The sequence below is a fragment of the Rosa rugosa genome, chromosome 7 (assembly GCF_958449725.1).
Source record: "Rosa rugosa chromosome 7, drRosRugo1.1, whole genome shotgun sequence".
Classification (NCBI taxonomy): Eukaryota; Viridiplantae; Streptophyta; class Magnoliopsida; order Rosales; family Rosaceae; genus Rosa; species Rosa rugosa.
In genome coordinates, this window is record NC_084826.1 from 21,852,204 (window position 1) to 21,879,176 (window position 26,973).

General features: G+C 38.7%; 3 protein-coding genes and 1 long non-coding RNA gene across 7 annotated transcripts; 2 read left to right on the forward strand and 2 right to left on the reverse strand.

Moving 5' to 3' along the window:
- Positions 1-304: 304 nt before the first annotated feature.
- Positions 305-1,253, forward strand: LOC133723586 (late embryogenesis abundant protein 46). The gene is made up of 2 exons (XM_062150449.1): positions 305-462; positions 559-1,253. Exons 1-2 carry the CDS (start codon positions 376-378, stop codon positions 976-978), a joined length of 507 nt encoding a protein of 168 aa, XP_062006433.1. The 5' UTR covers positions 305-375; the 3' UTR covers positions 979-1,253.
- Positions 1,254-5,770: 4,517 nt separating this feature from the next.
- LOC133723780 (uncharacterized) lies at positions 5,771-8,675 on the reverse strand. Of its 2 annotated transcripts, XR_009853266.1 has the most exons (8): positions 8,541-8,675; positions 8,333-8,419; positions 7,973-8,098; positions 7,476-7,531; positions 7,143-7,353; positions 6,634-6,825; positions 6,364-6,519; positions 5,772-6,208 (listed from the first exon to the last, which is right to left on the reverse strand). It is a non-coding gene; the product is annotated as an uncharacterized LOC133723780 (long non-coding RNA). The 2 variants fall into 2 exon arrangements; XR_009853265.1 differs by having other exon boundaries at positions 5,771-6,519.
- A 5,840-nt stretch (positions 8,676-14,515) lies between these two features.
- LOC133721986 (zinc finger CCCH domain-containing protein 31) lies at positions 14,516-17,508 on the reverse strand. The gene is made up of 3 exons (XM_062148768.1): positions 17,191-17,508; positions 16,656-16,716; positions 14,516-15,414 (listed from the first exon to the last, which is right to left on the reverse strand). Exons 1-3 carry the CDS (start codon positions 17,267-17,269, stop codon positions 14,646-14,648), a joined length of 909 nt encoding a protein of 302 aa, XP_062004752.1. The 5' UTR covers positions 17,270-17,508; the 3' UTR covers positions 14,516-14,645.
- A 4,442-nt stretch (positions 17,509-21,950) lies between these two features.
- Positions 21,951-26,624, forward strand: LOC133720779 (enoyl-[acyl-carrier-protein] reductase [NADH] 1, chloroplastic-like). Of its 3 annotated transcripts, none has more exons than XM_062147249.1 (13): positions 21,951-22,105; positions 22,599-22,910; positions 23,541-23,650; positions 23,783-23,838; positions 23,963-24,047; positions 24,133-24,180; positions 24,776-24,850; positions 24,934-25,045; positions 25,145-25,196; positions 25,277-25,328; positions 25,455-25,512; positions 25,944-26,042; positions 26,258-26,624. In XM_062147249.1, the coding sequence occupies exons 2-13, from the start codon at positions 22,634-22,636 to the stop codon at positions 26,407-26,409; spliced, it is 1,176 nt and encodes a 391-aa protein (XP_062003233.1). In that variant the 5' UTR covers positions 21,951-22,105; positions 22,599-22,633; the 3' UTR covers positions 26,410-26,624. The 3 variants fall into 3 exon arrangements, with proteins under 3 accessions (XP_062003233.1, XP_062003234.1, XP_062003235.1); XM_062147250.1 differs by having other exon boundaries at positions 21,976-22,126; XM_062147251.1 differs by having other exon boundaries at positions 22,003-22,135.
- Positions 26,625-26,973: the final 349 nt, after the last annotated feature.

Consider the following 26,973-nt stretch of genomic DNA (forward strand, 5'->3'; position numbering starts at 1 on the left):
CTTTTCTTATCGAAAAAAAAAAAAAACATACATGGCCATAAAAAAAGATACAGAACCTGTTTCCAAAAAAAAAAAAAAAATTACAGACCTAACACGTATACCTAGTCCCGTCTTCTTCTAAGCCACACTCGTCGTAACTGTATAAACTTCCAAATCTATAATCTTTGTATCCTTCGACACGTGTCCTCTTCGTGTCAACACAAGAACCATGAAGCTCTCTTGAAGCTCCACCTGGTCTGCGTATTTTTCCATGCGTCAGGACTCCAGATCATCGTCTGAACCCTATTTGAAGTGCACCGGAAACTGGTTGATCGTACAGTTTTCTTTTTCAGACAAGTTTTGTTTTTCCAGCTAAAGAAAAAGAAGAAAGTGAAAATGCAGTCAATCAAGGAAGCTGCGGCCAACGTAGCTGCCTCTGCCAAGTCTGGTATGGAGAAGACCAAGGCCACCATGCAGGAGAAGGTTTAGTATTTTTCTCTATTAGGTTATAGACGAATATATCATACTTAATCAATTTGCATCATTCGTTGATGAGAGATATGATGTGGTTATGTGTAGATGGAGAAGATGAAGGCGCAGGACCCGATCCAAAAGGACATGGCAACTCAAAAGAAAGAAGGGCGGATTGCCGAGGCTGAGCAGCACAAGCGTGAGGCCATGGATCACAACACCGCCGCTAAACATGGAACAGCTCCGGCTAGATCCACAGGCTACGGCACTGAGCCGACGGGATACAGCACCAGCGGGGCTGGAACAGCCACATATCCAACCACCGGGGCTACTGGGCAGCAAACCGGGTTTAATCAGATGTCCGCGCTGCCCGGACATGGGACCGGGGAACCCGCTGGCCAGGTGGTTGAGGGTGTTGCCACCGCACATCCGATCGGAACCAGCACCGGCACCGGGAGGACTACGGCCCATAACACCCATGTGGGTGGTAATGCCCCCGGCTATGGGACTGGCGGGACTTATAGTTAGATGCATCGATCTTAGTTTAACTTTGTGTTGCATGGCATGGATCAAGTCATAGGCAAGAACCTGTTTTTTGGGGTTAATGTGCATGTCATGTGTGCCTGTGTGGTGCTGTTTATGATTTCTTTTGTTTTTGTTGTTTGCTTTTCAACAAACGATTTGGTGGATGTCTTATTTGTAAGTTCAAGTGAATAAAGTTGGTCCTTATATATAGGTTTTCCAACCATATTATCAGTTGATCTATATGCGAGAGTTATAATTGCTCTCCACTATTTTGACTATTAGTCTGCAATTGAAGATTTTTCTGTTTTTCAATTTTTTTTCTTTTTCTGAACCATGAGGGTGGACATTGAACTTGAAACAAATAGAAGAATTGTTCCCAACATTATTGCTTCACAAATACTACCCATTGGAGTGCAACTTTAACTACCACTCGCATTAAAAAGCATAGGAAAAATATATAGAAAATTACATAGTAGCACATGATCAAAGATGTAAACACAGAGAACTCACTTTCAAAAATATTTATACAAATAAGAACATGAGCTCAGGCTTAAAAGCCAAATGATGCAAGTCTGACTCTCAATTTAATGAAAAATGATCAAACTGCTTAGTTTGATGAAATATTTACGCTTATACAAATAAGAACATGAGCTCGGGCTTAAAAGCCAAATGATGCAAGTCTGACCCTCAATTTAATGAAAAATGACAAAACTGCTTAGTTTGATGAAATATTTACTCTTATGCCACTGATTAAAATCTCTCTTTTTCTCTCTGCCGTTTTACCCGTTCACATCCTAATCCAAGTCCGACCCGCCGAATCCCTCGTCCATCGTCTGCAACCCTCTCACGCGCCACTTCCGTCCCTTGCCTTAACTCGGCTCCGCCTGGTCAAGGCATGGCTCCGTCCTCGTTGACTCCGCCACCCGCGTCATGGTCCTCACTGAGCTTGCCGTGCTCTACTTCTTTGGCGGCGCTGGCAACCAGTGGCTCAAATTCTCTTCCAATCTTCCGTCCAAGCCCCGCAGCCCGATCCTGGTGGCCGACTCGGTCTTCGCGCTCTGCAAGGTCGACTCGCCGTGAAGGAGCCAATGGAAGCTATTCTGGGTTTCCGACGGCGACACTTTGAGATTGAGCCAATTTTTTTGCTTCCATTCTCGCCAAAACAGCAAACGCCGTGGATTTGAACCAGTACCCTACTGAGAGGATCAGGAACTTCTCCATTATCACCCATGTCGATCACGGCAAGTCTACTCTGGCTGATAGGCTCTTGGAGCTCACTGAGACCATTAAGAGAGGCCATGGTCAACGACCTTGATAAATTACAAGTATATGAAACTTTAATGATTGTTTATGTCATTTAGAGGAAGAAAGATTGATGCTTTGTTTAGGATATGTGGATGTAATGGTTGTTTGGTAAATGGGATTGGTTTTTCTTGTATAATTGTATAAAGGTTATGTGGATGTAATGGTTGTTTGGTAAATGGGATTGGTTTTTCTTGTATAATTGTATAAAGGTTATGAATTGAAATAGTTGCTTTGATGTTCTTGAACTTTTGTTAAGAAAATGGAAAATTATTTGTACTTCATATGCCCATATGATAGTGTGGTTTACTTGTTATATTATGCATACAGTTCATGCTTTTTTTCGGTTGCATTTGAACCTATTAATGTTCTTAGCATAGTTCAGGAATGTAGTTGTGTGTTATTAAGAAAAAGAAAATGTAGCAAAACACGAGTACAAGTGCAGTAGCGGAACTGGACGAGTATGAGTGCAGTAGCAGGATTGGACAAGTGTAGTAGCAGGATTAGCCGATTAGGCAATGACAAGTACAGTAGCAGAACACGAGTACAAGTGCAGAACCTATTAATGTTCTTAGCATAGTTCAGGAATGTAGTTGTGTGTTATTAAGAAAAAGAAAATGTAGCAAAACACGAGTACAAGTGCAGTAGCAGAACTGGACGAGTATGAGTGCAATAGCAGGATTGGACAAGTGTAGTAGCAGGATTAGGCAATGACGAGTACAGTAGCAGAACACGAGTACAAGTGCAGTAGCAGAACTGGACTAGTATAAGTGCAGTAGCGGGATTGGACGAGTGCAATAGCAAGATTAGGCGATGACGAGTGCAGTAGCAGAACACGAGTATAAATGCAGTAGCAGAACTAGAGGAGTATGAGTGCAATAGAAAAAATGGATGAGTGCAGTAGCAGGATTAGGCGATGACGAGTGCAGTAGCAGAACAAGAGTACAAGTATAGTAGCAGAACTGGACGAGTATGAGTGCAGTAGCAGGATTGGACGATGACGAGTGCAGTAGCAGAACACGAGTACAAGTGCAGTAGCAGAACTGGACAAGTATGAGTGCAATGAGTGCAGTAGAGGGATTCGACGAATGCAGTAGCAAGATTAGGCGATGACGAGTGCAGTAGCAGAACACGAGTACAAGTGCAGTAGCAGAACTGAACGAGTATGGGTGCAACGAGTGCAGTAGCGGGATTGGACGAGTGCAGTAACAGGATTAGACGATAAGATGAGAGTCGTAGGAGAGTAAGGTTTTGTGAAGTAACATAAAGGGATTATTCTCAAGGAAAAAAAAAAAGTAACATAAACGGATTATTCTCAGAGAAAAAAAAAAGTAATATAAACGGATTATTCTAAAAAAAAAAAGTAATATAAAGAGATTATTCTCAGGCTCGCCACGAGTCACGCCTGCAAAGGCTGTGCAGCGCCGCCCTCGAGCTCCGTCACGAACCAGCCACCCCACGAGCCAGCCTCGCCACGAGTCGCGCCGCTAAACTCCGCCACAAGCCAGCACCGCCTGGAACCCACTCCCCCCTCCAGACCACCGTACCCGGCTGCGCCTGCCGCCCGAGTCCTCAAGATCCGCCTGCTGCATAGCTCGTTAGAAGCCACACCGCCACTCAAAGCCATCAGAACCTTGCCGCAGACCAGCCTTGCCGCACGCACGCAGATCCCGCGAGCCCTGCACAACGCCTTCACACCCAGAGAAGTCGTCTGGGCACCAACCCAACGCCGTCCAAACCATAAGCCTGAAGCCTCTCCCTCTGAACTCCCCGAGCAGTAGCGTTCTACACCCATCCGACAGCGGTCCAAAAGCGGCGAGGCAGACACCCCACCGATCCGGGCGCCGCCGGACGAGCCGAATTTCTCAAACTCTCGACCAAGGGCAGTCGGGTTTTTTGGGTGGTGTATCTAGTCTAATATTAGAATGAGAAATTAAATAGATCTTTTGTCAATAACTTATATGTAATTTGTTAAAGAATATATCATCCTCCTACTGTTTTCTTATGATACAAAAAAATCCAAAAAAAAAAAAAAAAAGTTCAGCGCATCAAAGTAAATTACACATAATATATTTTAAATGGATATATGCAAGTAGGGAAATTTGTTTTCTTCATGAGGAAGACCTGAAGTAGAGACACTTGCTGAAAGTGCATTTGTTGATGCAGTGTCTCCTTAAAATAAAGAGAAAGAAGAAGAAGACCATTAAGCGGCTTATCAATATCTATTAGATTTGGTTAAATCGGCTTTCCATTAATGGTCTTATTCTTCTTGTTTCTCTTTATTATTTATTTTAGGGTGGAACTTTGCCTAGACGGATGCAGCTAAAATGCTACATTTTGGTTTATCACAAGGATGCACTCTGTAGGTGAGATCTTCAAAACTCCATATTTGTTTGGGATAGTTTTTGAATCAAAGAAATGATCGACTTATTAAGCAACCTTAATGAAGGTAATTACAATCAAGCTGTTACACATGCAAAATGCATTCTGGAGTGTTATCAAACTAAAGGAACCATCACTAGCCTCATAGGCAATACTAGCTAGTCTTTTGTCACTCCATTACATGTTCTTGGAGCATGACATATTGAAACATTCTGCATGGTACTCATGGCCATTTTTATGTCATCTATTAGACCTCCAATAGCTCCAAGCTCATAATTAACATTAGCAATATCATATGTAGCCTCAAGGCAATCAGTTTCAATGACCACATTACCAACCTGTAACGATTGAAGTAGTTTTAGACCCTCTTTGATGGCCATTAATTCTGTCTATTTTGCAATAGCTACAGTCCTAACCGAAACAGCAAAGGCAACTCTAAACTGCCCCAAATCGTCTCTGAGAACTCCTCCAAGTCATCCATTGTCTGTTGCTATAGAAAACTGCCAGCAACATCGAGTTTCCACACTACTAGAAAAATGCCCTCAGACATCGGCCAAAAACCGATGAGAAAAAGAATCCTGACTGATGTCTTAGTGGGTGATGAGAAAGGTCTGGAAAATCCAGACATCGGTTTTTAGCCGATGTCTAGTATCACTATACACATCGGTTACTCATTATAAATCGATGTAAATACGTTTAAAAATAAAAAAATTGTATGTTTAAATATTGTTAAATCCTCATCTTATTGTCTTTAATGCTTAAAGAAATATATAACATACAACGCAACTATGCATTTTAACATCGTTATTCATTTAAAAACGATGACTGATACTGTTTCACACATCGGTTTTCTAGTCTTCATTGATGACAATACCTATACTGGACATCGATCTCTATCTAAAACACGATGTACACTAGTTTGTGGCACATCGGTTCCAGCATAATAATTCGATCTCTTGTGGTTAATGAGACATCGATTTTCATTTTGAGACTGATGTATTTCTCTCAATGGACATCAGTCTTTATGGTTATAATTGATCTAAACTTTATGTACAGACATCATGTTCTTTAGATGAGGATATATCAACAAAATATATAGCTGCTACTATAAATCATTATCCTTGACACTTCACAAAATAGGCAAAATAAAACCCCAATTAACCTACTACGTACAAACCGGATGACAGTATGGCTAATTAGGAAAATAACTGCAATGTTTACCACAGAAACGACTGCATAAAGAAATGAGCATTTAGTTACCAAATTAACTAACTAAACAAAGTATATGTCTTTTGTTTTCCTTTTTCAAGTACATAAAGCAAAAAAATTAAAATTGGAGTCCACATAAGAAGCAGCAGTAGGAAAATACTGCAAACAACAGGACCACAATAATTTCTTTAATGGGGGATCCCGGCCATGTCTTTAATGGGGGCTTCATGCAGAGCAACAATCATTGTTGGTTTGTAGCCAAGGACCACATCTTAGCTTGCTTGTCACAGCCTCAAGAGAAGACAGTCGCCCCATCATCCCTCCAAGTTGAGCATAAAGCCTACATATTAGTACAGAATGACAACAGTTGATAAGTAACCTTAAACATATTAAAGACCAATATTCTGAATGCCACTAATGTATATACATGATTTCAAACTCTTGTTTCTACTCCAAGTTTAATTGCAATATATATGCAAATATATATGTATAAACCTTATCATTAAACACTTCCTCATTCAGCACTACATCAGAAACAAACTCGTGTTTCTCCACATATGCTCACAGGACTTCTTCCAGGGCTGCTACCCCGACTGGAGCTTCTACTACGTCCAGTATTACCTTCTCTAGAAAATTCTCAACGGGAGAAACCTATAAATAAAAAGATAGAAAAATGGTAGAACACTAAATCACATACAGGGAGAAAGGGAAAAACAATAAAGCATAGCAACAAACTGAAAGTTCACGTCTGTCTTATTTCATTACCTTGATGGACTGCAGCTCTGGTGATCTAGCAAGCAAAGATGTAATATACAAAATTCTAACACGGGATACAAGCATGGTGTCCATTACCCTCTGCGGTTCCATTTTACGAATAAAAGAGAAAACAACATCTCTTATTTCAGCAAGTATTTCATGCTCCCTAGAAGCCCCAGCTTTAATTACTGCAGCCAGAACCTGTAAGAAAGATTATGTGTGCACGTCAGACTTGAAAGAATAATAAATAAATTACCAATATGAGAACTGGATGCACTGTGTCCGCAAAAATAATTAAAAATAAAAAAGGAGGATAAGCCAACTCAACTTGGCGGTAACGTTTTTTTGGTTAATGAATCATATGTTTTTTTTTTCTTTCTTTTTGGTAAATGAAGGGTATATATGATGAAAGTGAACCAGTAATAACTCATTTAAAAAACAAATTCATTATGACACCACATCCATTATCATTGCACATTATCATCAATGAAACACATAAAGCCAATGACCAACCCTACCAGCATCAAAAGTTTGTTTGCACCATCTGAAATGGCAGCAAGACTGTCATGTTGTTCAGGGTCAAAATCATTCAAGGCAGAAGTAAGATATTCTCCTGCAGGGGTAGTTTTAACTTTCTCAGGACCTGATTTCACCAGAGCAACTGTACCATCAGTTTTATCTGCAGTCACAGCTAGTGATGATGGAACATCCAGCCCTCTACTATCATTCCTGTTTTAAAGTAATGAAAAAGAACGTTTAGTAAGAAACTTCTTTCTAGGAGATACAAACTGTTGAAAAGTAGAATATAAGACAAAAATGACATGAATCATAAACTGTGACTAAAGTATTACCTCACAAGGTCCTGAGACTAAACATTTAGCGGCCCCTTGGATAGTGGACTTGACAACTGAAAAAGAAAAATACATAAACATCAGAATTCTAGAACATTCCCCAAAGCAAAGCACAGAAGTTGAATTACCTAAATCTCACATCCAAAGGGAAAATAAAGTGAATATAGTTTATCTTATCAACATGGCTTCAGAGATCAGGGAAAAAAACGAATGTGAACATAGTTTCTATACAACCTCACATAAGAGATAATGAAAATTGTCCTTGTAGTTCATACCATCACATGACATCACACTTGTGCTATTCAAAACTTTTCATAGTTGGAATTCACCCAAACCTTTCAGTTATCCAAATGGCATAAAGAAACACATTAATACATGAAATAGCTATCATGGAGTCAGAGACTCTAGTTCCCATGAATCAATGAATCAAGAAACTCAATGAATGCAACAATAAGGACATCAAATGTGATTTGACAAACAATTAGATGCTAGGCTACCTCAATGACTCCTTGCTCCCTAGGAGTGATCTCAGGCTTGTCTTCTAGACCAGATAGAGCCTCTTTAAGTTCATTAACTAATGATTCATTTCTAACTGCAACTAATTTGGGTTTGAACCTTTTCACCTGTGCAATACAAATTAGGATTTTCAGCACCAGGCTAAATATGTAACATATATCAATTCCAAACTCAAGACAACTAGGGTACTAGTAGTAATGATGGATGATTACACAGTGAGTTTATCGAGTGAATCAAGTCCAGTTTTGCCACTCTTTGCCACTCAAATTATAAAATGGATTTTGATGACGGAAGAAATAAAATTTCAAATTCTATGAAATTTTATCCATCTGATGGATTACCTGATCAACAAGAAGAGTCACATTTGAGCCAGCTACTAGGGCCACAACTCTAAATTTTTTCGGGTTCTCTGCAACAATGTCCAATGTCTGTAGAAACAGGAAATTGTGATTTTAACCAACTAATGCAATTTCCATAATCTGTCCACTTACATTTTTATCTTTAATCCCAAAACAAATATTAAATGAAAGAAAGGGATCTCTGTCATACCTGGGTTCCAATGGAACCAGTAGATCCAACAACAGAACTAGGCTTTTGGACCATCTCAAGTCCTCTGGCCCGGCTCCGGAAAAGCACTTCCTAGCCAAGCTGGAGGTGGTGCTTGTGCTGAACACTGAATTCTTCTTCTCACTGTCCTGCAATTTTTCTCTTCAAAGCAAACCCACCTATGTACAACAAATGAGCACAACACCATCATTTCTCATTCCATATTACAAAAGCAACCGAATTTTTATATATCAAACAACCATATAATCATAATTCAGAGCGTGGGGGGGGGGGGGGGGGGGGGGTGGGCTGGAAGAGTAGGGTTTGGAAGGAGTGAGAGTTAGTCATTACGGTTCGAAAGTTTCAGAGTGTGAAAAAAAATTAAAGTGTTGGAGGAATGGAGGGAATGAAAATTTAGTCCCCCCGCGTTTCTAAAATTTTTAACTTAGTCCCTCCGCAAATTTTTCAAAATTTTTGAACGAGACTTTACACATCGGTTAATTTAACGACCGATGTTTATAATCACAATAGAAATCAATATTTCATAAACCGATGTTAGGATGTATTTTTTACATCGCGTGCAATTCCGACCGATTTAATAGTGGTGATGTCTGATGGCATAATTCTAGTAGTGCCACTTTCCTTCAGGAGCAGGCTTCCAACGCTGCTTCTCACATACTACAGGCAGTTTTGCAATCTGCTAGCCTGCTTAAATTCGTCCAACCATGCTAAGGAGCTCAAAACAATGTCATTTGCAATTTGACAAGTTCCATTCCTCAGTTTATTGTTTCTATTCTTCCATATATTGCCCATAATACCTTCAAGAGTTGTTCAAACATGTCTTGTTTGAGATTCACAGCATGATCAAGCATCCACTTTTTGAAGTGAATATTAGGTATTAAAGGGAGTTGATGAAAGAATAGTAGAAGCAATGGGATACTTACAAAAGATGTGCACACTGTCTAAAAATGGTGAGGACAAAGCAAGAAATCTGTGACACCCTGAAAGCCTTTAGTGAGCAGTTTTGCTCTGGTAGGCAGTAAGTCATTGCATGCTTGCTATATACAAATTTGAACTTTACCAAGCACCTTGTCTTTCCACACTCTCTTCCATAAATCTTTAAAAGGGTCCCCATTGGATGTAGATGCTAGTGTTGCCAAACACACTTCCTCTAGCAATCCAATAAGCTGACTTTACACAAAAGGATACTTTCAAAATACTTTGAGAATACTTCTCCAAAAAAAAAAGATGGTGAGTCACTCTGCTCTGCCTCCCAAAAACAACAATTGGGTGATATTTAGCCTTATATGATCTAGGAATGAGTGAGTTAGGATTAGAGTCAAGTCTCCATCCTTGTTTTGCAAGCATTGCTACGTTATATGCATAAATATTTTTGAATCCCATTCCTCTCTTAGCTTTTGTAAGACACAACTTTTCCTAGCTCCTCCAATGAATTTTTTTTTCTTCTCCTCAGAACACCTAGAAAAAGGATGCACACAATTGATGGATGTCAACACACAAGCCCTTGGGTAACATATAACAATTCATGGCATATAACGCATAGTTTGAGCAATAGCTTTGATTAAAATTTCTTCACCTGCAGAGCTGAGAATTTTGGACTTCCAGTTGATGAGTTTCAAGGAAAACTTCTCCTTTATATAAGCAAAAATAGCAATTTTTGATTTGCTCTTTCAAGGACAGTCATAAATATCTATCATGTTTTTTTACACACTTTACTTCTAGGATGGATGCCAATTTCAACACTGCGTCTCTTGCTTAACATTGTTGCTAAACACAACGCTGCTCTTTTGAAAATTCACTTTTGTCCTAATGCTTGCTCGTAAATATTTAGAACCTTTCTGCACTAAAAACATTCCTCCTCAGTAGCTATCATCCTCAAAAAATAAATGGTGAAGAGTAAGGGCTTGAGGGCACATTTGTAGACCAGCAATAACATTTGCATTGTGCTTCTGGTCATTTGGAAAACTTGGTTTGAAAGCAATTAAGGTGCAAGGGAATGTTCTAGAAGATTGGGTGTGGAATGTGATGGATGTGTGTGCTGTGCATGAGTGTGATTGGTTTTTTATGTATTTGTGGGCTCTGTGGTGTGAACGCAATAGCATAGTGTGGAAAGGTACCCAGTTTGATGCTTTGAATACGGCTCTGAGTGCGTTGAAGGTTCTACAAGATTATCAATTGGTCCACCCAGTTCAGTCTACCAAGAGAACAAGGGCCCGGACTAAATGGGCTTATCCTCCGAGTGGGCGACTGAAAGTCAATGTGGATGGTAGTTTTCGACCCGAGTTGGGAGTTGGTGGTATTGGGGTTGTTATCCGGGATGATCAGGGTAATTGTGTGGCTGCAATGGCTAGGTATTTTCCTCATGCTTGCTCTGCGTTACACATGGAAGCGGAGGCTTGTAGGGCAGGACTATTATTGGCCATTCACCAGGACTATGCGGAGGCTGAATTGGAGAGTGATTGTTCACTCGTGATTGCAGCCATGTCTCAAGAACATGATGACCTTTCTGAGGTTGGGTGCATTATCGACGATTTTAAGTCATATTTGACATTTTTTCACTCATCTCAGTTTAGGCACATTATGCGTGAAGCAAACGGTGTTGCTCATAGATTAGCACACATTGCTAGTTATAATGCTCTAAATGATGTCTGGTTAGATAAGACTCCTATTATTATTCGGGATGTTCTCTATGAGAATGCTTGTAACATTGCTAGAGGTCAATGCGTCATGTCCCCCTCTATGCAACTTTTTAATTCTAATATAATAAGTCAGGCGTGGGGATGAGCCTCCCAGCTTGGCTGGGTTCCAAACCCCTTCAAAAAAATAAATAAATAAATAACATTTGCATTGTCAGCTTTAGAAATTAATGCAAACAAGCCTTTAGCACAGATAATAAATAGGCAGGGTGATAGAGGGTCACCTTGTCTAATTCCCCTAGTTGGAACAATTTGGGGAGTTGGTTCACCATGCACAAGAATAGAGTATCTTACAGAAACAACACAATTCATAACCATTTAGATCCATGAGGAGCAAAACCAATCTTGGATAACATGGCATGCAGAAAGTTCCATTCTAGACGATCATATGCCGTAGTGATATCTAATTTTAATGACAAAAAACATGTTTCTTGTTGTCTTAGTTGGTGCATGAAATGAGCTACTTTTGTTGCAACCAAGGTGTTATCTGAAACTAATCTGCCAGGCACATATGCATTCTGTAAAGGGAGATGATCCCATGCAACCATACCTTTAGTCTGTTAGCCACCACCTTGGAAATGATTCTGCATATAACAATGCATAAAGCAAGAGGTCTAAGATGTGTTGCATTTTTTGGATCTTTGATCTTTGGTATTAAACATAAGTGTGTAAAGTGTGATTCTAGCCAAACCTCTCCCTTTTCAAGAAAATTGCGCACAACTGCACACATCTTGGCTTACAACATCCAAATATATTTGGAAGAAGAAGGGAGGCATACCATCCAGTCCTGTACTTTTTTATGGATGCTTTTGGAATAAAGCTGCTTTACTTTCTTTATCTGTGTACTGTTTTACTAAATCATCATTCATAAGCTGCGTTACCTTGCTAGGTGTAGTATCAATGACTTCCCTAATGGCGTCATTATCAGTACCTTCAGTTGAGAAGATTTGCTTGAAATAATTCCTAAAAGCCAATTCCCTCGTTTGGATGAGAGAAAAAATGATGGAATTTAATTGAAAGTGAGGATTTCATAATTCCTAAAAGCCAATTCCCTCGTTTGGCCTTATCAGATTGGAAATTTTAAATTTCTCTGTGGAAAAAAACGAAGGAATTCGTTATTTAAATTCCTCACTTCAATTTCCACCAAAATAGGTGTCATTTACGAATTCCTTTGTAGTATTCAATTTTTATTTCCAAAACAAGACTTTTTTTCTATTTTATCTTTTTATTTGTTTTAAACTTTCTTAATTTATTACACATTTCAAATCCTAAATAGATGCAACCAAACAATAGAATTTGCAATTAATGGAATTTTTGATTGATGGAATTAAAGATTCCATAATTTATAAATTCCTACGGATTTTATAATTTTCTCATCCAAACGCACCATAAAAAACTTTGAATTGCAGTTAGTGCAATTGACCATTCTCCAGCTTCATCTAATTAACAAGCCCTTTATTGTGTTTCTGCTTCTTCTATTGCTTGCTCTTCAATGAAAGAAGGTAGAATTTCTATCACCATCACGAAGCCATAATGATCTAGAACGTTGGCCTCTCCAGTACTTGTCTTGTTGCGAGTAATTGACCATACTTGACATGCAACACACATTTTTCTTCATACTGCAACTAAGAGTAAGGTTGCTTCATGATGTCATTTAATTTTTACTAAATAACTCTCATCTCCACTTTCTGCTTATCAAAGTCAGATTGATGCCATTTCATCAGTGTCTTAAGACATTTCTGGTTTTAGAATGTGCCCATTCTTGTTGGATTATGTAATTGCATTCTTGACAAGTTCACTATCATATGAGCTTTATTCATGAACACCCAAATCAACACCAAATCCACCCCATTTTCTGGCAAAAGTTGAGATGTTGATGTACAAACTGATTTATTATAGTTGCTTTCACATTGCAGAATGGAGCTGGCTTTGGCTTTGGGACAAAAATGGAGGTCACAATCTTCAAGCCCAGCACAGTGATAGGTGAGGAAATTTAAAAGGATTTTAGCCAAAATGGAAAAAGGACAAAGTGGCCCAAAGGGGTGATAGAGAATAGGGAAAAAGACTCAACCTTTCTACCTTTCTTGAATGAAAGAGTTGGGCAAAAGCTAAGCAAAAAGTACAACAGTAGTAAATTGCTTCCATGTTCATCAGTACTCGATTTTTGAAATCGACCATTTTGCTTCACATGGCTTTTGCCTATATTTATTAGGTCCTTGTTTGCAAATTTAGGCCTTGTTTGCTCTTCAATTGTGCACTATACATTGTTGCTCGAGATTAACGTTTGGTATACTCTTAAACAGTGACAACGAACGAAATAAGGGACGAGCAGAATTATGAAATCCATTTCTTTTTTATCCTCATGATCGTATAATTTATTGGTGATCGAGTAGTTTATTGACTCTCAGTAAAACAAAAAATCATTTCAATGAAAGGAAAATATAAGTTAGTGATTACTCACCCTTAATAAGACTTTTATTGAGAGTCAATAAAACTTTAATTATGGACCAATAAAAGTTTAATGACCCTCAATCAAACATTTATTGGTGTTAATAAACCTCCTAAAACTTTTAAAACCAAGAACATCTTCATTTTCAATGATTATTGACCCTCAATATAACTTTTATTGAGAATATTTAGTATGAAGGGGTTGGTCTGCAACACAGAATGTGTTCTCAAGTTTTAACAGTAAAGTTACCATTACAAGTCAATCCCCCCAGATATATATGCTTGTGATATCTGGTGAGTTGATAACACATGCCAAAAGCCAGCCTTTCTAGTGAGTCGATCTCACTCTTCCCTATTTGTCAAGAACCCTCAGAGCAAAAGCAACCTTGTCAGTAGTAACAATCATTTACATACAAGTATAAGGTCGCAACCTCATTTAAGGTGTTGCATCAGCTGCTGTTCTATTTGACATACTATTGGCTTCTTTTATTCACTGTTCCGTTGCTGGCTTGGTTGATCTGCAAACACAGTTTTGGGGATGGTTGGCTCTTGTTTCTCAATTCTCAACAAATACTTTCATGAGTTTCATCAATAGCAAAGTTGCTTTCTTCCTTTTGAAGTTAAAAATTCTAACCAAAAATAATAATTGTAATCCAAGGACAATACTCACTTTCTGCAAGTCTCAATCAAATTAATTACTTACCAGTTTTAGACAAATAATTCACGAAATCCAGTTTAACATAAGCAACATTTAATCACATTTAGATAGCAAAATTATGCCTACAGGCTACCATACCAATAAAGGATGCAAAATGCCGAAAAGAAAAAACTCTTGATATCATAATCTTGTTAGTTCCACTAGGTTGCGCAATGCACAGCTGACAAATCAAAATAGCTCTTCCACTAATACAAGATTGATTGCAAGGAAAACCTGAACGAGCCCTTACACTCCAGGCTTGCGCAATTCAGCAGCTCCATGTGCAAAGTGGCATCTTTCTCCAAAGGTGCAAGTCCCTTTTGTAAAATTATCGCATAGCTTTGTCCTATAGTTGCTTCCTGGAGGAGCGGGGGCTCCGGGGCCTCCTCTTCCAGGGGTTTTGTTAGGGCCAGACATCAAGACGCTCTGAATTAGCTCTCTCACCAAGGCACTAGCTTGCTGAATCTGTTCAAAGGTTCCCTCGAGTTCAATGTTCCTGAGATTGGGATCTGACTCATGGTCCCGAATTGCAAGTTTGGCTCCTGTCTGGTGACAAATGTGCTTTGAATTTACACCACCCTTCCCAATAATGGCTCCTGCAAGTGAAGCATCTACACTGATCTTCGCAGTAGATGAAGCACCAAAACTAGATGCCGGCCCTTGCAGGGGTGCATGCCCTGGCTCCATCCAATTACCCATACGGCCTGGAGCAGGTGCCACGGCACGGGGATCATCATGGCCATATGACTGAGAAACGGGCTTGCCAAGTTCCCTCTCACCATGTGCAAAATGGCATTTGTCACCAAATTTGCAGCCTTCGGCAGAATTAAATTTATTGCATAAGCGGGTTTTAACAGAATGTGCACTGGAACCATTTGAATGGGATGGTGGGCCTGCAAAGTTTCTAGATGATTGAGGAGGAGGTGCAAGATTCATCACCTGAGCCACAGCATTGTAGCCACCAGGAACATAGTGCAGGAAGTGGCAACTTTCACCAAAAGGACAGCCGGCGGTGCTGAAAACAGAATCACAGAGCACTCCAATCAGATCACTTATGCAATTCAAATTACCGTCTACACAGGCATAAATACTCGGGAATTAAGGTATTACAACAAATGTTTCTATTTCACAACCAGTTTTAGACCATTGTAGATAGTTAGCTGAATAAGAATTAGCAGCAATTAGGGATACAAAAGATAAACTGTCAATAAAATGTAAAGAATCTCGCATATTCACACCCTCTTTCATACATACAAAAACCTCCTCAGCAACTGCATGGCAATGAGAACTCAATATAATATCAAACAAGCAAAAAATCTGCAAGATCTTACTTCTAATATAGATGATTGCCCTGAGAAATAAAGGAAAATATATGGCAAAGGAACTGATCATGACAACATTATATAAGTTTCAGAGATGTCCTGGTCCAGACATCAGTGATGTCCTGTACCCGAATGCTATTTAGGTGTTTTTCATCTATTGGCAATATACAAAATTTGTATCTAATTTCATAGAATATTGTTTCACTGGTACTCGACAAATACACCTATCAGATAGTTAACTGAGTGCCTACTACTGAGAAGACAAGCGGTCAATGATAGAGAAGAGACAAAAATTTATAAGACCACAGGAAACCCAAAAACCATATGAGGCAAAATGAAAGAATTTACTGAACGTAGATCTACTTTTGAAAGCTTAGTCTTTTCCCAGACAACACTGTACCCGAAAATTTTATTTGGGATTTAAAACATTGCTAAGAGGAGACCACACATTGAAATTAACTTGCACCAATGGTTTTTACAATTATTTCTCTTCCACAGAAATTGTGAGGGGAATTAACTTAGAACTTTCCAACAGAAGAATGATAGAACAGGTTTGACAATACAGTTGGGACAAATTACCGGTATAATTGATCTAAAGCTTGAACATTAATTTATCACCACAGTTAAATATAAGTTGCATGTCATGCTCAATCTCAATTTCATTGTAATACCATTACTACCGAATGTACAAAAGCATTTGCTTATCCTTGCAGTTATTACTAACTATTAGAATACATGCAAAATCTTCGACTTCATCAAACCAAAGCAAAGTCTGTACCTGTATAACAGCTTTAAAGTTCCAGTTCATTAGTACAGTTTGCAAGATATTATTTTGTTACAGTTGCAGTTTATACTCTTTAGTGAACTTACAAACACCTTAAACTTGTAAAAGATGAAGTTGATGATATTTATTTAGACAGGCAAAGATTTGAACCTGAAAAACTTGGTGCATGGCTTCGATTTGCTTCCTACACCAGTTGATAAGGAGTCCAGTTCTGTTACAAAACATTAATTACTTTTTCTCAGTTAAACTCTCTCTTGATCCTTAATCCAGTTAACTCGTTAATAGTTTGGAGAGAAAAAAATATTAACTTGCTTCCAGTATAATATTAGTCCAAATAGTATAAACTTCAATATGCTTTTACATTAACTACGCAACCAACAAATTTCAAATCACATCGAAAACACTTACGACTATTAAACAACGGATTCGCATAATTACATGAAAACTCCAAGATCACGACAATTCAAAATTACACATTCAAAATCAAATAAACCCCCAAGTTTTAAGAAGGAAGAATCTAATCCTCGGGAGTCTATCAATCGAAACTGTCAAACAGCACAGAAAATTAAACAGAACATACAAAAATAGTTCAAAAATCCCAGATAAACTAAAATTTGAAGTAAATTAACAGAATTTAAAATAAAAAAAATAAAAATAAAAAAAAGTGAAAGAGCAGAGAGCGAACCTTGCTTGTTCTTCTTGAAGCCTCCATTAGCATGAAAGCCGCCAGCTTCACTCCTCCCTCGTTTACGAGTATCCATCATTCGAGACCACAGATCGAGATCCGAAACGAGCTCAACCAACTCAAAACGACGACGGATGATACCGCGGAAACAATAGAGGAATCGCTATCCACTCCGATTTTGAAACCCTAAGGAAGAAGAAGAAGTTGGAAAGAGGAGAAACTAACTCTAGCCCAAACCCTAACCCTAGAAGAGGAACAAGGGTTTTGGAAGAGAGAGAGAGAGCAGCTTCGAAAACGAGAGTGGGAAAGTCCAGAACCGCAGCCTCTGGGTTATTAATATAATAATATTAATGACATAATGTGTCGTAATAATTAACAAATAAATATATCCAGCGAAACAAAACAAAAAAATATTGGTTTTTTACGAAAGCTAACAAGTCGCCGCCTCTCTGTTTTGCTTCGCTGGCCTGACCGCCATGACATTGACATAAGCTCGGCTGCTCGAGTACACTTCTTTGTTAACTTGGTTTTTCATTTTTTACGTGAACAAATACTTGAAATTTCAAATAAATTTACTTTTGATACGTAATAACGATGTCACATTTGTTTCATAGACCAATTATGTATAACGTCATTTTTTCTGACCTAATTCTTTTCAAAGAAATTTTCTTTTTACTTTTTTTTTTTATAAATAATTATCTTCAGGACTTCCATTAATAAATGTAAGACCAGAATGAGCATTACATATCTTTTCACTACCATCTACAAATAGACAAAAAATTGTGATTAAAAAAACACCACAGTGATACATAGAATAGGACGATTCATTTGGCGTTTCATGCTCACTTATTCAAAGCAAGCATATTCCACTATGAACATGTAACATAGTAATAGGCTAGTAATAGAAAACTAACTAGCCATTCTCTAGAACACCTTCTTTTTTTTCTTTTTTTCTTTTTTGAAAAAAGAATACCTTCTATTATTCTCTCCAAAACTGCTAACATCTCCAAAAAGCTATTGCCCTTGAACCTATAAACTATTGCCTAAACAAAAGGTACTGACCCTAAACATAAAAGCTAGTGCCCTGACCCAAAAGTTATCAACCTCGAGCTTCACGCTCTTGCCTTTCCGACATCCTCGAGTTCTAACGCTCTTGTCTTCCCGACATCCCCGAGCTCTAACGCTATTGCCTTCCCGGCAACCCCGAGCTGCACGCTCTTCCTTCTCGACAACCTCGAGATCTAACGCTCTTGCCTTCCCGGCAACCCCGAGCTTTACACTCATGTCTCCTCGGCATAATACACATTAATGGAACATTGAATTCTTCTACCATTTGTCGTTTGCAACAATCGAATTCTTTTCACGTTACATTAATATGAGTGAAAACCAAACTAACACAAACATTTGCATATTCATTGTTCATGAGTTACAAACTCTTGCCTTCACGACACTCATGCAACTTACATCTCACGGGCGTAACCTCGTCAACTCGACCTCGTTCATATTCTTGTGCACATCACGCATTTATGCACTTCATATGCTCATTTGTCATATGCTCACACAACCATGTGCATTCTCGAGCTCATAACTGATCATACTCGGCAACATTCACATATATACATCAACATGTATCATGTTGTTAGACCATAATTTACATAGATATGCATTCCCCTAAATATTGAATTTGACTTGTTTTTTAGTCTATTTTAGCTTTCATTAAATCATTTTCTTAATTGTCTATGAATATTTCAAGAGTGAAGGAAACATCAATTTTGGGCTTTGAAGTAGAAAATTGGAGCTAGGAAGAATGATGGTCAAATGTGGAGCAAAATGTTAAATTCCAAATTCTGGCGAACCACCATAAATGGCGGCCCACCACCACTCATGGTGGTGCCATGTATTTTCCGGCTATATTCATGAAAGAGTAATAACATTGTACCTATTCCATTACATTCATTCATCATCATTCTATCATAGTCAAATCCCAAACATTTTGGTTCAAAACCAACTCCATCCATTTTCCCTTTTTTCTACACCATCTCAACTCTCCATATTACCCAAAAGTCCACCATCATCATCACCCAAAAATCTTCCATGTTTTAGGGTGTAATCATTATCTTTTCTCCATCATTACCTATCCTAACCTACACCATCACTCACAAACTCTTTTCCCTTGATTTTGGGATCTATTACTACTCTCATACTCCACCTTCATGCTTCTTACAAGGCTATGCTAATCACCATTTCACACATCTCTCCATCTATTTAAGCACCTCTTCTTACAAGGAAGAAGACATGCATCACTCATACTACCCCATTACATATTCTTTCTCTCTCAATCTTCTCCACAAAACCTCCATATCCACCTCCCAAAATCCAAACTCATACTATCCATACTACTCTATCTCCTCCATCACCACCACCATTTCTTATCCTCTACTTCCATTAACACCACCACTACTACATCATTTCTCCACTCTATTTTATATCATCATTTTCTCCATCTACTTCACCTATTCACACAATACATAATACAAGTTTCACTATCTTTTATCATCAAATCTTCAAGAGCAAGAAGGAGAGGGAATCACCACCACCATCACTACCAAGACGTGAGCTTAGGGACCATCCAACACACCACTAAGCCAACTCTATCCCTTTTACTTTAGATTATATTTTGGTGTTTGATTTGATTATGAAGTTAGTATATGTAATTATGAGTCAATAATACTTTGTTGAGGCTAGGGCTTTCAATCCTAGCCAATCTTGTATGGATTGATGTTATAATATTATGTGATGCAATTTTCTTTAATATGCCTACATGCTAGTTCAAGAGTTGAATGCATATGGTTAGACTTTACCACTTTGAGTATGTGTGTTTGCTATGTCATGATATAATGTTTAGAGCTTGGTAACATTTGAATGTTAAAGCATGAAAGCACACAATGTGCGCATGTAGGGGCTGTGAATTACAATCACTTAGAGATAAGATTGGTTGGTAATTTGCATGATTTATTCATCTCTAAACTTTATGCACTTAGGGTAATGTACTAGATACCTAACCGGATTGAAATGCATGACTTAAGTAGTTGAGTACTACACCCGAGGGGTTGCTTGATTTCACAAAAGGAACATGGCCCTTGTTATATCTGAGAGGGATGCAAGGAGAGAAGTTGGTTAATTAATTTGGCATCATTCACATTGAATTGCATCAATACTTGCAAGGGAGGTTAATGATAGACAATCTAAATCCTAACTTTCATCCATTTGATCACTAGTTTAGTTTAGAGTAATTTAATTTACATTTGAGCATCTAGTTATTTTCAATCGATCCCGTTCCAATGGTCAGCTGCTGACCATGGAATTTTTGCTCAATCACCGTCCGATTGAAATCGGACGGTTCACAGCTAAGTGATGAGAGAGGAGAAGAGAGTTGTGAACCGTCCGATTGAAATCGGACGGTGATTGAGCAAATGATCCCTGGTCAGTTGCTGACCAGGTGATCAGGACTGTATTTTCAATTCAAAAACCAAAATCAAATCACTACTCCATCTTGCACATACTCACCATGAGTCTAGATTTCCTTGTGATTCTATGTTCGTGATTGTACATTTACATATTCTAGCTCTCCTTAGGTTCACACCCTAACTAGTGAAAGGAATCCAATCCTCGTGGGTTCAACTACCTTTCTTAAATCCTTACACTATTACTTGTACCCTTTATACTTGAGGGTGACTATTTGGCTAACACATGAACCTCGTACATTCATACATGCTAATGCATATCAGTGTAACTCACATACATTGCCCAATACAACAAGCATTCTACATGCGCATGCTTCTATCTTTGTTTTGCAGGTTAAAGAGTCCCTTCTTGCTTACGGAATTCGGAGACTTGTAAGGGCTGGGCGCTGCCCGGACGTCACTTATGCTTGATGACAACATGTTTATAACTCCCCAACCAAGAACTCTTACTTGGGGACTTCGGGACTTGTAGATACTTCCACTAGCATGGCTTATTCTCTAGTTATATCACCATGCAAGCATAAGCAACAACACCCTTGTAGTGGGTCCAAAAGCCATAGTGAGACCCGACCGCGATATACATCTCATACCCCGACACCCAAGCTACCATGTGGTAGTTGGAAGCCGCCAAGAGCTTGTCGGGAAGCCACCTCCCCGGCCTTGCCAAGTTGCCTCCATGATAAGCTTTCTACACTAGAATAAGGACTTTGTATTCCACATAGAATAAAATGTAAAGGAAGGAGTCTCCCTTCCCTATGAAAGGAGACTCCTTCCCACTTACTCCACGCTCCATTACATCCTCATGTAATCCTATTGGGCGGCAAGGCCCAAACACTAGTTAGACATTTCAAGTGGACGTAATCTCTCGCTAAAGCGAGAGACGAACCACTATAGATCGTGTGTGTGTGTGTGTGTCTCTCTCTCTCTAACGCTAACTAAGACCCCTCGGTCGACAACGTTAACACATTATTTGCCAAAAAGTGAAAAATAAAGTGACAGCAACGGACCAGAAAAACTTCCCTGACTCGTGGAGAATTGGACCTGGATTTCTCAACTTCTTGGTAAATACCCCGTGAAGACACCCCATGGGTATGGGGCATATATCAGAGCTGAACCCCTTCTAATCAAAATCAAGTCCAAAGGCCCAGTTAAGCACAAGGGTAAACCCGTCATTACACAGGGGCGCCAAAAGCAACGAACAGATCAACGCTCTGTTTCGGCATTTACAAAGTTTGCCAACACCAACTGACCCACCCTCCAACAAACCAAAAGCCTCGAGCTTTGGTTTCATCGAACCCCCACACAAAACCACACCTCCCTCGCATTAATATAAAAACCCCTCACAGCAACCCACCCTTCTTTGCTCTCCCAAACACTATCAGACTTCGAAGGTACGTCTCCGATCTTCCTAGGTAAAAAATGTATGCATGCATTTCTGAGCTCTTCTGATTGCAATCCCATGTTGTTACTGGGTTCCATGTTTGTGTTTCCAAGTTGTCTGATTTACTTGCTTTTCAGAAAAAGGCTTTTATAGTGAGATTGATTCTGATTGCTCGAATGTGGGTCTACTCATTTGGTCACTTTAGTGTTTACTGTTACTTATTGATGTGATCCCAGTAATTTCTTGATTGGTTTTCTAGTTCCTTGTGATTATTTATATGGTAAAGTTAATGTTTCACTCATTTGAAGATTTAATCAAGTAAAGGTTAAGTCTTGAGACTCATGTTCAGTGGTCTTACAATCCAGACTAGACCAGTAACTATTTGATTGCCAGTTACGAAACTATTCGCAATTTTATTGGGTTTTTTAGTTCTATTTACTGGAGTGTAGTGGTTAATACGTATGTTGCTTGCTTATGTGTAAAAGTGCTTTTCAATCTTGCAGAGTTTTGTTTTGGTTTCTGGTGATCTGTATCGAAAATGGCCACTACTGCAGCTCCTGGTTCACACATGGCAGCAATTAAGCCTTGCATATCTTCTTCCCGAAGAACATACATGTCATGTACTGCCAATTTTGGTGCTAACAGTGAAGTGGCAGTTTCTAAGGGGCTTAGAAGCTCTTCCCACATCTCATCAAGGCAACCATTCTTCCCGAGCATCCAATCAGGCCCTGCGAAGTCTGTAAAGGTTATCACAAGAGCGATGTCAGCTGCAGCTGAGAACAGTCCATTGCCAGGATTGCCTATTGATTTGAGAGGTCTAGCATCTTTCTTATTGCAATTATGTTCTAAGTGTGCAGCATTTAACTTATTTATATTCTGTTCAGTAGTGCGTTTTTCTTTGTTTTTATTGACTTCACACCGTTGGTGACACACAAATATAAGCCACAGGAGTTATAAGGGTTTGCAGTTACGTTCAAACTAGAAAACCAGCATCCTTGTAACCTCATTTTGACTGAGATTAAAGAAATCACGTTCAGATTGTGATCTTGCCATATCTAGGATACTTGTATGTACCTAAACAAGCAAGTGGATTCAAACCATAAAGGCAAATACGAACTAAAAGTTATTCAAAATGAGTCAGATATATTTTTGAAATTTTTTGAGCATGGTTCTTGTCGTCATCCTCAGTGATAATTGATTTTCCTACAATGGTGAGGTCAACAAAGAGCTACAGATGCAGTTTGTATCTTTTGAATTTTAGTTCCAGACAATGAAGAGAATTATTGCTCTAAATCAAGAAGATAGCATACGGTATTTGACTACGTTTTGAAAGATGGCTGAATGTACTGTGTTTCTGATGTTGGTTCCCTGAGTCGATGAATTGATAATTGTCCACAAGAAGAATGTAGGACTGCTGTGTCTAACAATGGGACAGCTGTTTGCAGGAAAGAGAGCATTCATTGCTGGTGTGGCTGATGATAATGGATATGGATGGGCAATAGCAAAACAACTTGCTGCTGCTGGTGCTGAAATTCTTCTTGGTACATGGGTGCCGGTATGCAAATTGATCTAATCCAGTTCTCCAGTTTCCTGTTGAAATAAATAATAAATCTAATCCAGTTTTCAGTTGTGGAGCTTTAGTTTCTGAAAAGTTGTATAGTTTTTCATGAATTCTTATTCCTCATAGGCACTTAACATTTTCGAGTCCAGTTTAAGGCGTGGGAAGTTTGATGAATCACGCATGTAAGAGCTCTATTTTCTCTTTCCCGCGTTTCATGCAACTCTATCGATGTTTTCTAAGTATATATACTTTTCTATTATTGCTAAGTATTTTTTTCTCCTATTTGTTCTTTTTTTTTGTCTTTAGATTGCCCGACGGTTCTTTGATGGAAATTACAAAAGTCTATCCATTGGATGCAGTTTTTGACAATCCTGATGATGTTCCTGAAGATGTATAAACTCTCCTGCTTTAGTTTCTGAAGTATGAATAATGTCTAATTATACTTGTGGTGATGTTCATATTGTGGTTCTATGCAGATAAAATCAAACAAACGCTACTTGGGGTCCTCAAAGTGGACGGTTAAGGTACATCTTCCGTTGACCATATTACTGTTCAATTGTAGTTATCAACTTGGATATCGAGTTACTGAACATGACTACAGTAGTCACAAATGACGCCAAAAAAAAAAAAAAAAAACAAAGCAAGAGTCACGAATGACTAAATTTTTAGCTTTAGTGTGAGTCCATGACATTCAGATAAAGAAGTAAGCGGGGGCTCCCACCTCCCTCTCCCAGATAAAGAATTTGCAAACAACATATAATTTTGACATATTTCACGTGATTTAACAATTTTCAACACCTTGGACTCCCCAAAGATATACTGATAGTTTTACTTATATAGCACCTCCACCCTTGGTTACATGGCCATTAGTTTGGTTGGCTAAATATTTCTAGATGTCTCTGGTAATTGAACTTCATGGTGAATGGCTTGTTTGATATATGTGTAGCTTATTCGCAAATCTATGTTTTCAGGTGTTTCTTGTCACTGAACTTTGTTGGAGATGTATTCTTGAATGTATTGAGCTTATTTGCTGTTTTATAATGTCTAGGTTTCTAGATGATGGGTTAAGAAACTCGTCCAGCTAGCAAAGTTAACTTATTCTTTAAAACTGTTTTGCAGGAGGTTGCTGAATCTGTTAAAGAGGATTTTGGCAGCATTGATATCCTAGTCCATTCCCTGGCTAATGGACCAGAGGTGAACGCTTCTTCACATTCTTTTGTTTCGCAATATTGTTTAAGATCTTCATGGTACTTAGGCAGTTAATGTATCATGCACAGGTTGTCAAACCTCTTATGGAAACGTCAAGATATGGATATCTTGCAGCTATCTCTGCATCAAGCTACTCGTTTATTTCTTTACTCCAGCATTTTGCTCCAATAATGAACCCAGGCACGTTTTTTCCCTACCCCCTTTCTCCAAGAATCCCGTGACATTCGAGCAAGTGTTGTTAGATAGCCTATAATCTATGGATCAATGTTAACATGACAGGTGGTGCGTCAATCTCTCTGACATACATTGCTTCCGAGAGGATCATTCCCGGGTATGTATCTACTTGCATTGCAACTATAAGTGGGCAGCATTCTCTAAATAAATTTTGATGTTTGACTAGTGAATTTGCAGATATGGTGGAGGTATGAGTTCAGCGAAGGCTGCTCTAGAGAGTGACACACGTGTGAGTCTTTTAATTGGTTTTATTTTACTTAGTTATTTTTAAATTGATATTTTCTAGTTAAAAAAAAAAAAGAAAAAAAAAAGCTTTTTTGTGATGAAATGTGCCACATTTCTATGCTTGATTTAGGTGCTGGCTTTTGAAGCTGGGAGAAAACACAGAATCAGAGTCAACACAATATCTGCAGGTACTTTGATAAACTATTTTTACAGAATCAGTCTGACACTCTTGTTGCAAACATGAACATTACCATCTTGTGGCTTAGGCTTATGACAGTAATTGTTTTGATGTCAAAAGATCAATATGATGCTGATATGATATTGATGAAGTTACTAGGAGCCTTCATCTTGGATCAATGTCAATTTAACTATCGTATTATTTTAACATCTCCCCCATCCTATTCTGTGGGTGATGTGTTTCATAGAGATAAGCAGACATCTTCCGGATAAGCTGTTCTAATCTTATCAACATCTCTCGGAAGAGATGGGGTGCACTTCTTGTATGCTGTGTCTGATGCTTTTCACAGAGATAGTCATTTTCTGGACAAACTGATGATTAAATGCTACACAATTCTCTGTGTCAAATTTATTATACTCATGTTTTCTTTCCTTAATGCAGGCCCATTAAGAAGTCGTGCTGCAAAAGCTATTGGTTTTATCGATATGATGATTGATTACTCATCAGCCAATGCTCCCTTACCGAAAGAGTTATCTGCTGGTAAGTAATCAAGTACACAACTTGTTCAAGGATCATGATATCTTTAGAGTATGATCACTTGTCTACTAGTTAGCCCAGGATTAATGCATAATTGCAAGAAAACCAGATGCTGGCAAATCCATTTCATTTTTTCATTCTCCATTTGATTTTACCTGGTAACTTAAGTAAGCTCTCTTTCTCTGACCTTATATAACTTTATACATACATGGAAACAGATGAGGTGGGGAACGTTGCTGCCTTCCTTGCATCACCACTAGCATCAGCAATCACCGGCAGTGTTGTATACGTCGACAATGGTCTAAATGCAATGGGTGTGGGAGTTGACAGCCCAATTTTTGAAAACCTTGAGCTTCCAAAAGAAGCCTAGTGCTATGCTCTATAGACTATAGAGGTTGAGATAATAACAAGGATTGCATTATTGTAGTGCTGTGCTTTCTATCAAGTATTGAGGTCAAGTGTAGGTCAATCTGTACTGTGGAACAATTTTCTCATCTTTTTAGTTAGAATCCATTTTTGCTCTTCGTATTTTGTATCGAGAATATCCAGAATAACATCATAAGACAGTTATCGTTTTTAATGTAATCGCAATTCAGGCCCTACTCAAAGCCAACGTGAAGATATGCAATGAAACTTGCACAAACTGATGGCCTTCTTGTTAAAGAAGCTCGTCATGGGCAGGCATGGGAGCTGCAACTCTTGTCAGTCTAATCTAATGCCCCTACTTCATGACCTCCTTCATTGTGTACTCCCGGTCACCTGGTAGACTTACGGTTAACCACATTAGGATCCAAAACTTGGTAAACACGAATTCACTGAGCCACATGGCGAATGAGATAACATTTGGCCATTTAGATAATTCTCCTAGTTTCACCCGACTGCTTCAAATACAGTATTGGGCAGTACAGCTTGTGGAACTTCAATGTCCACCTGG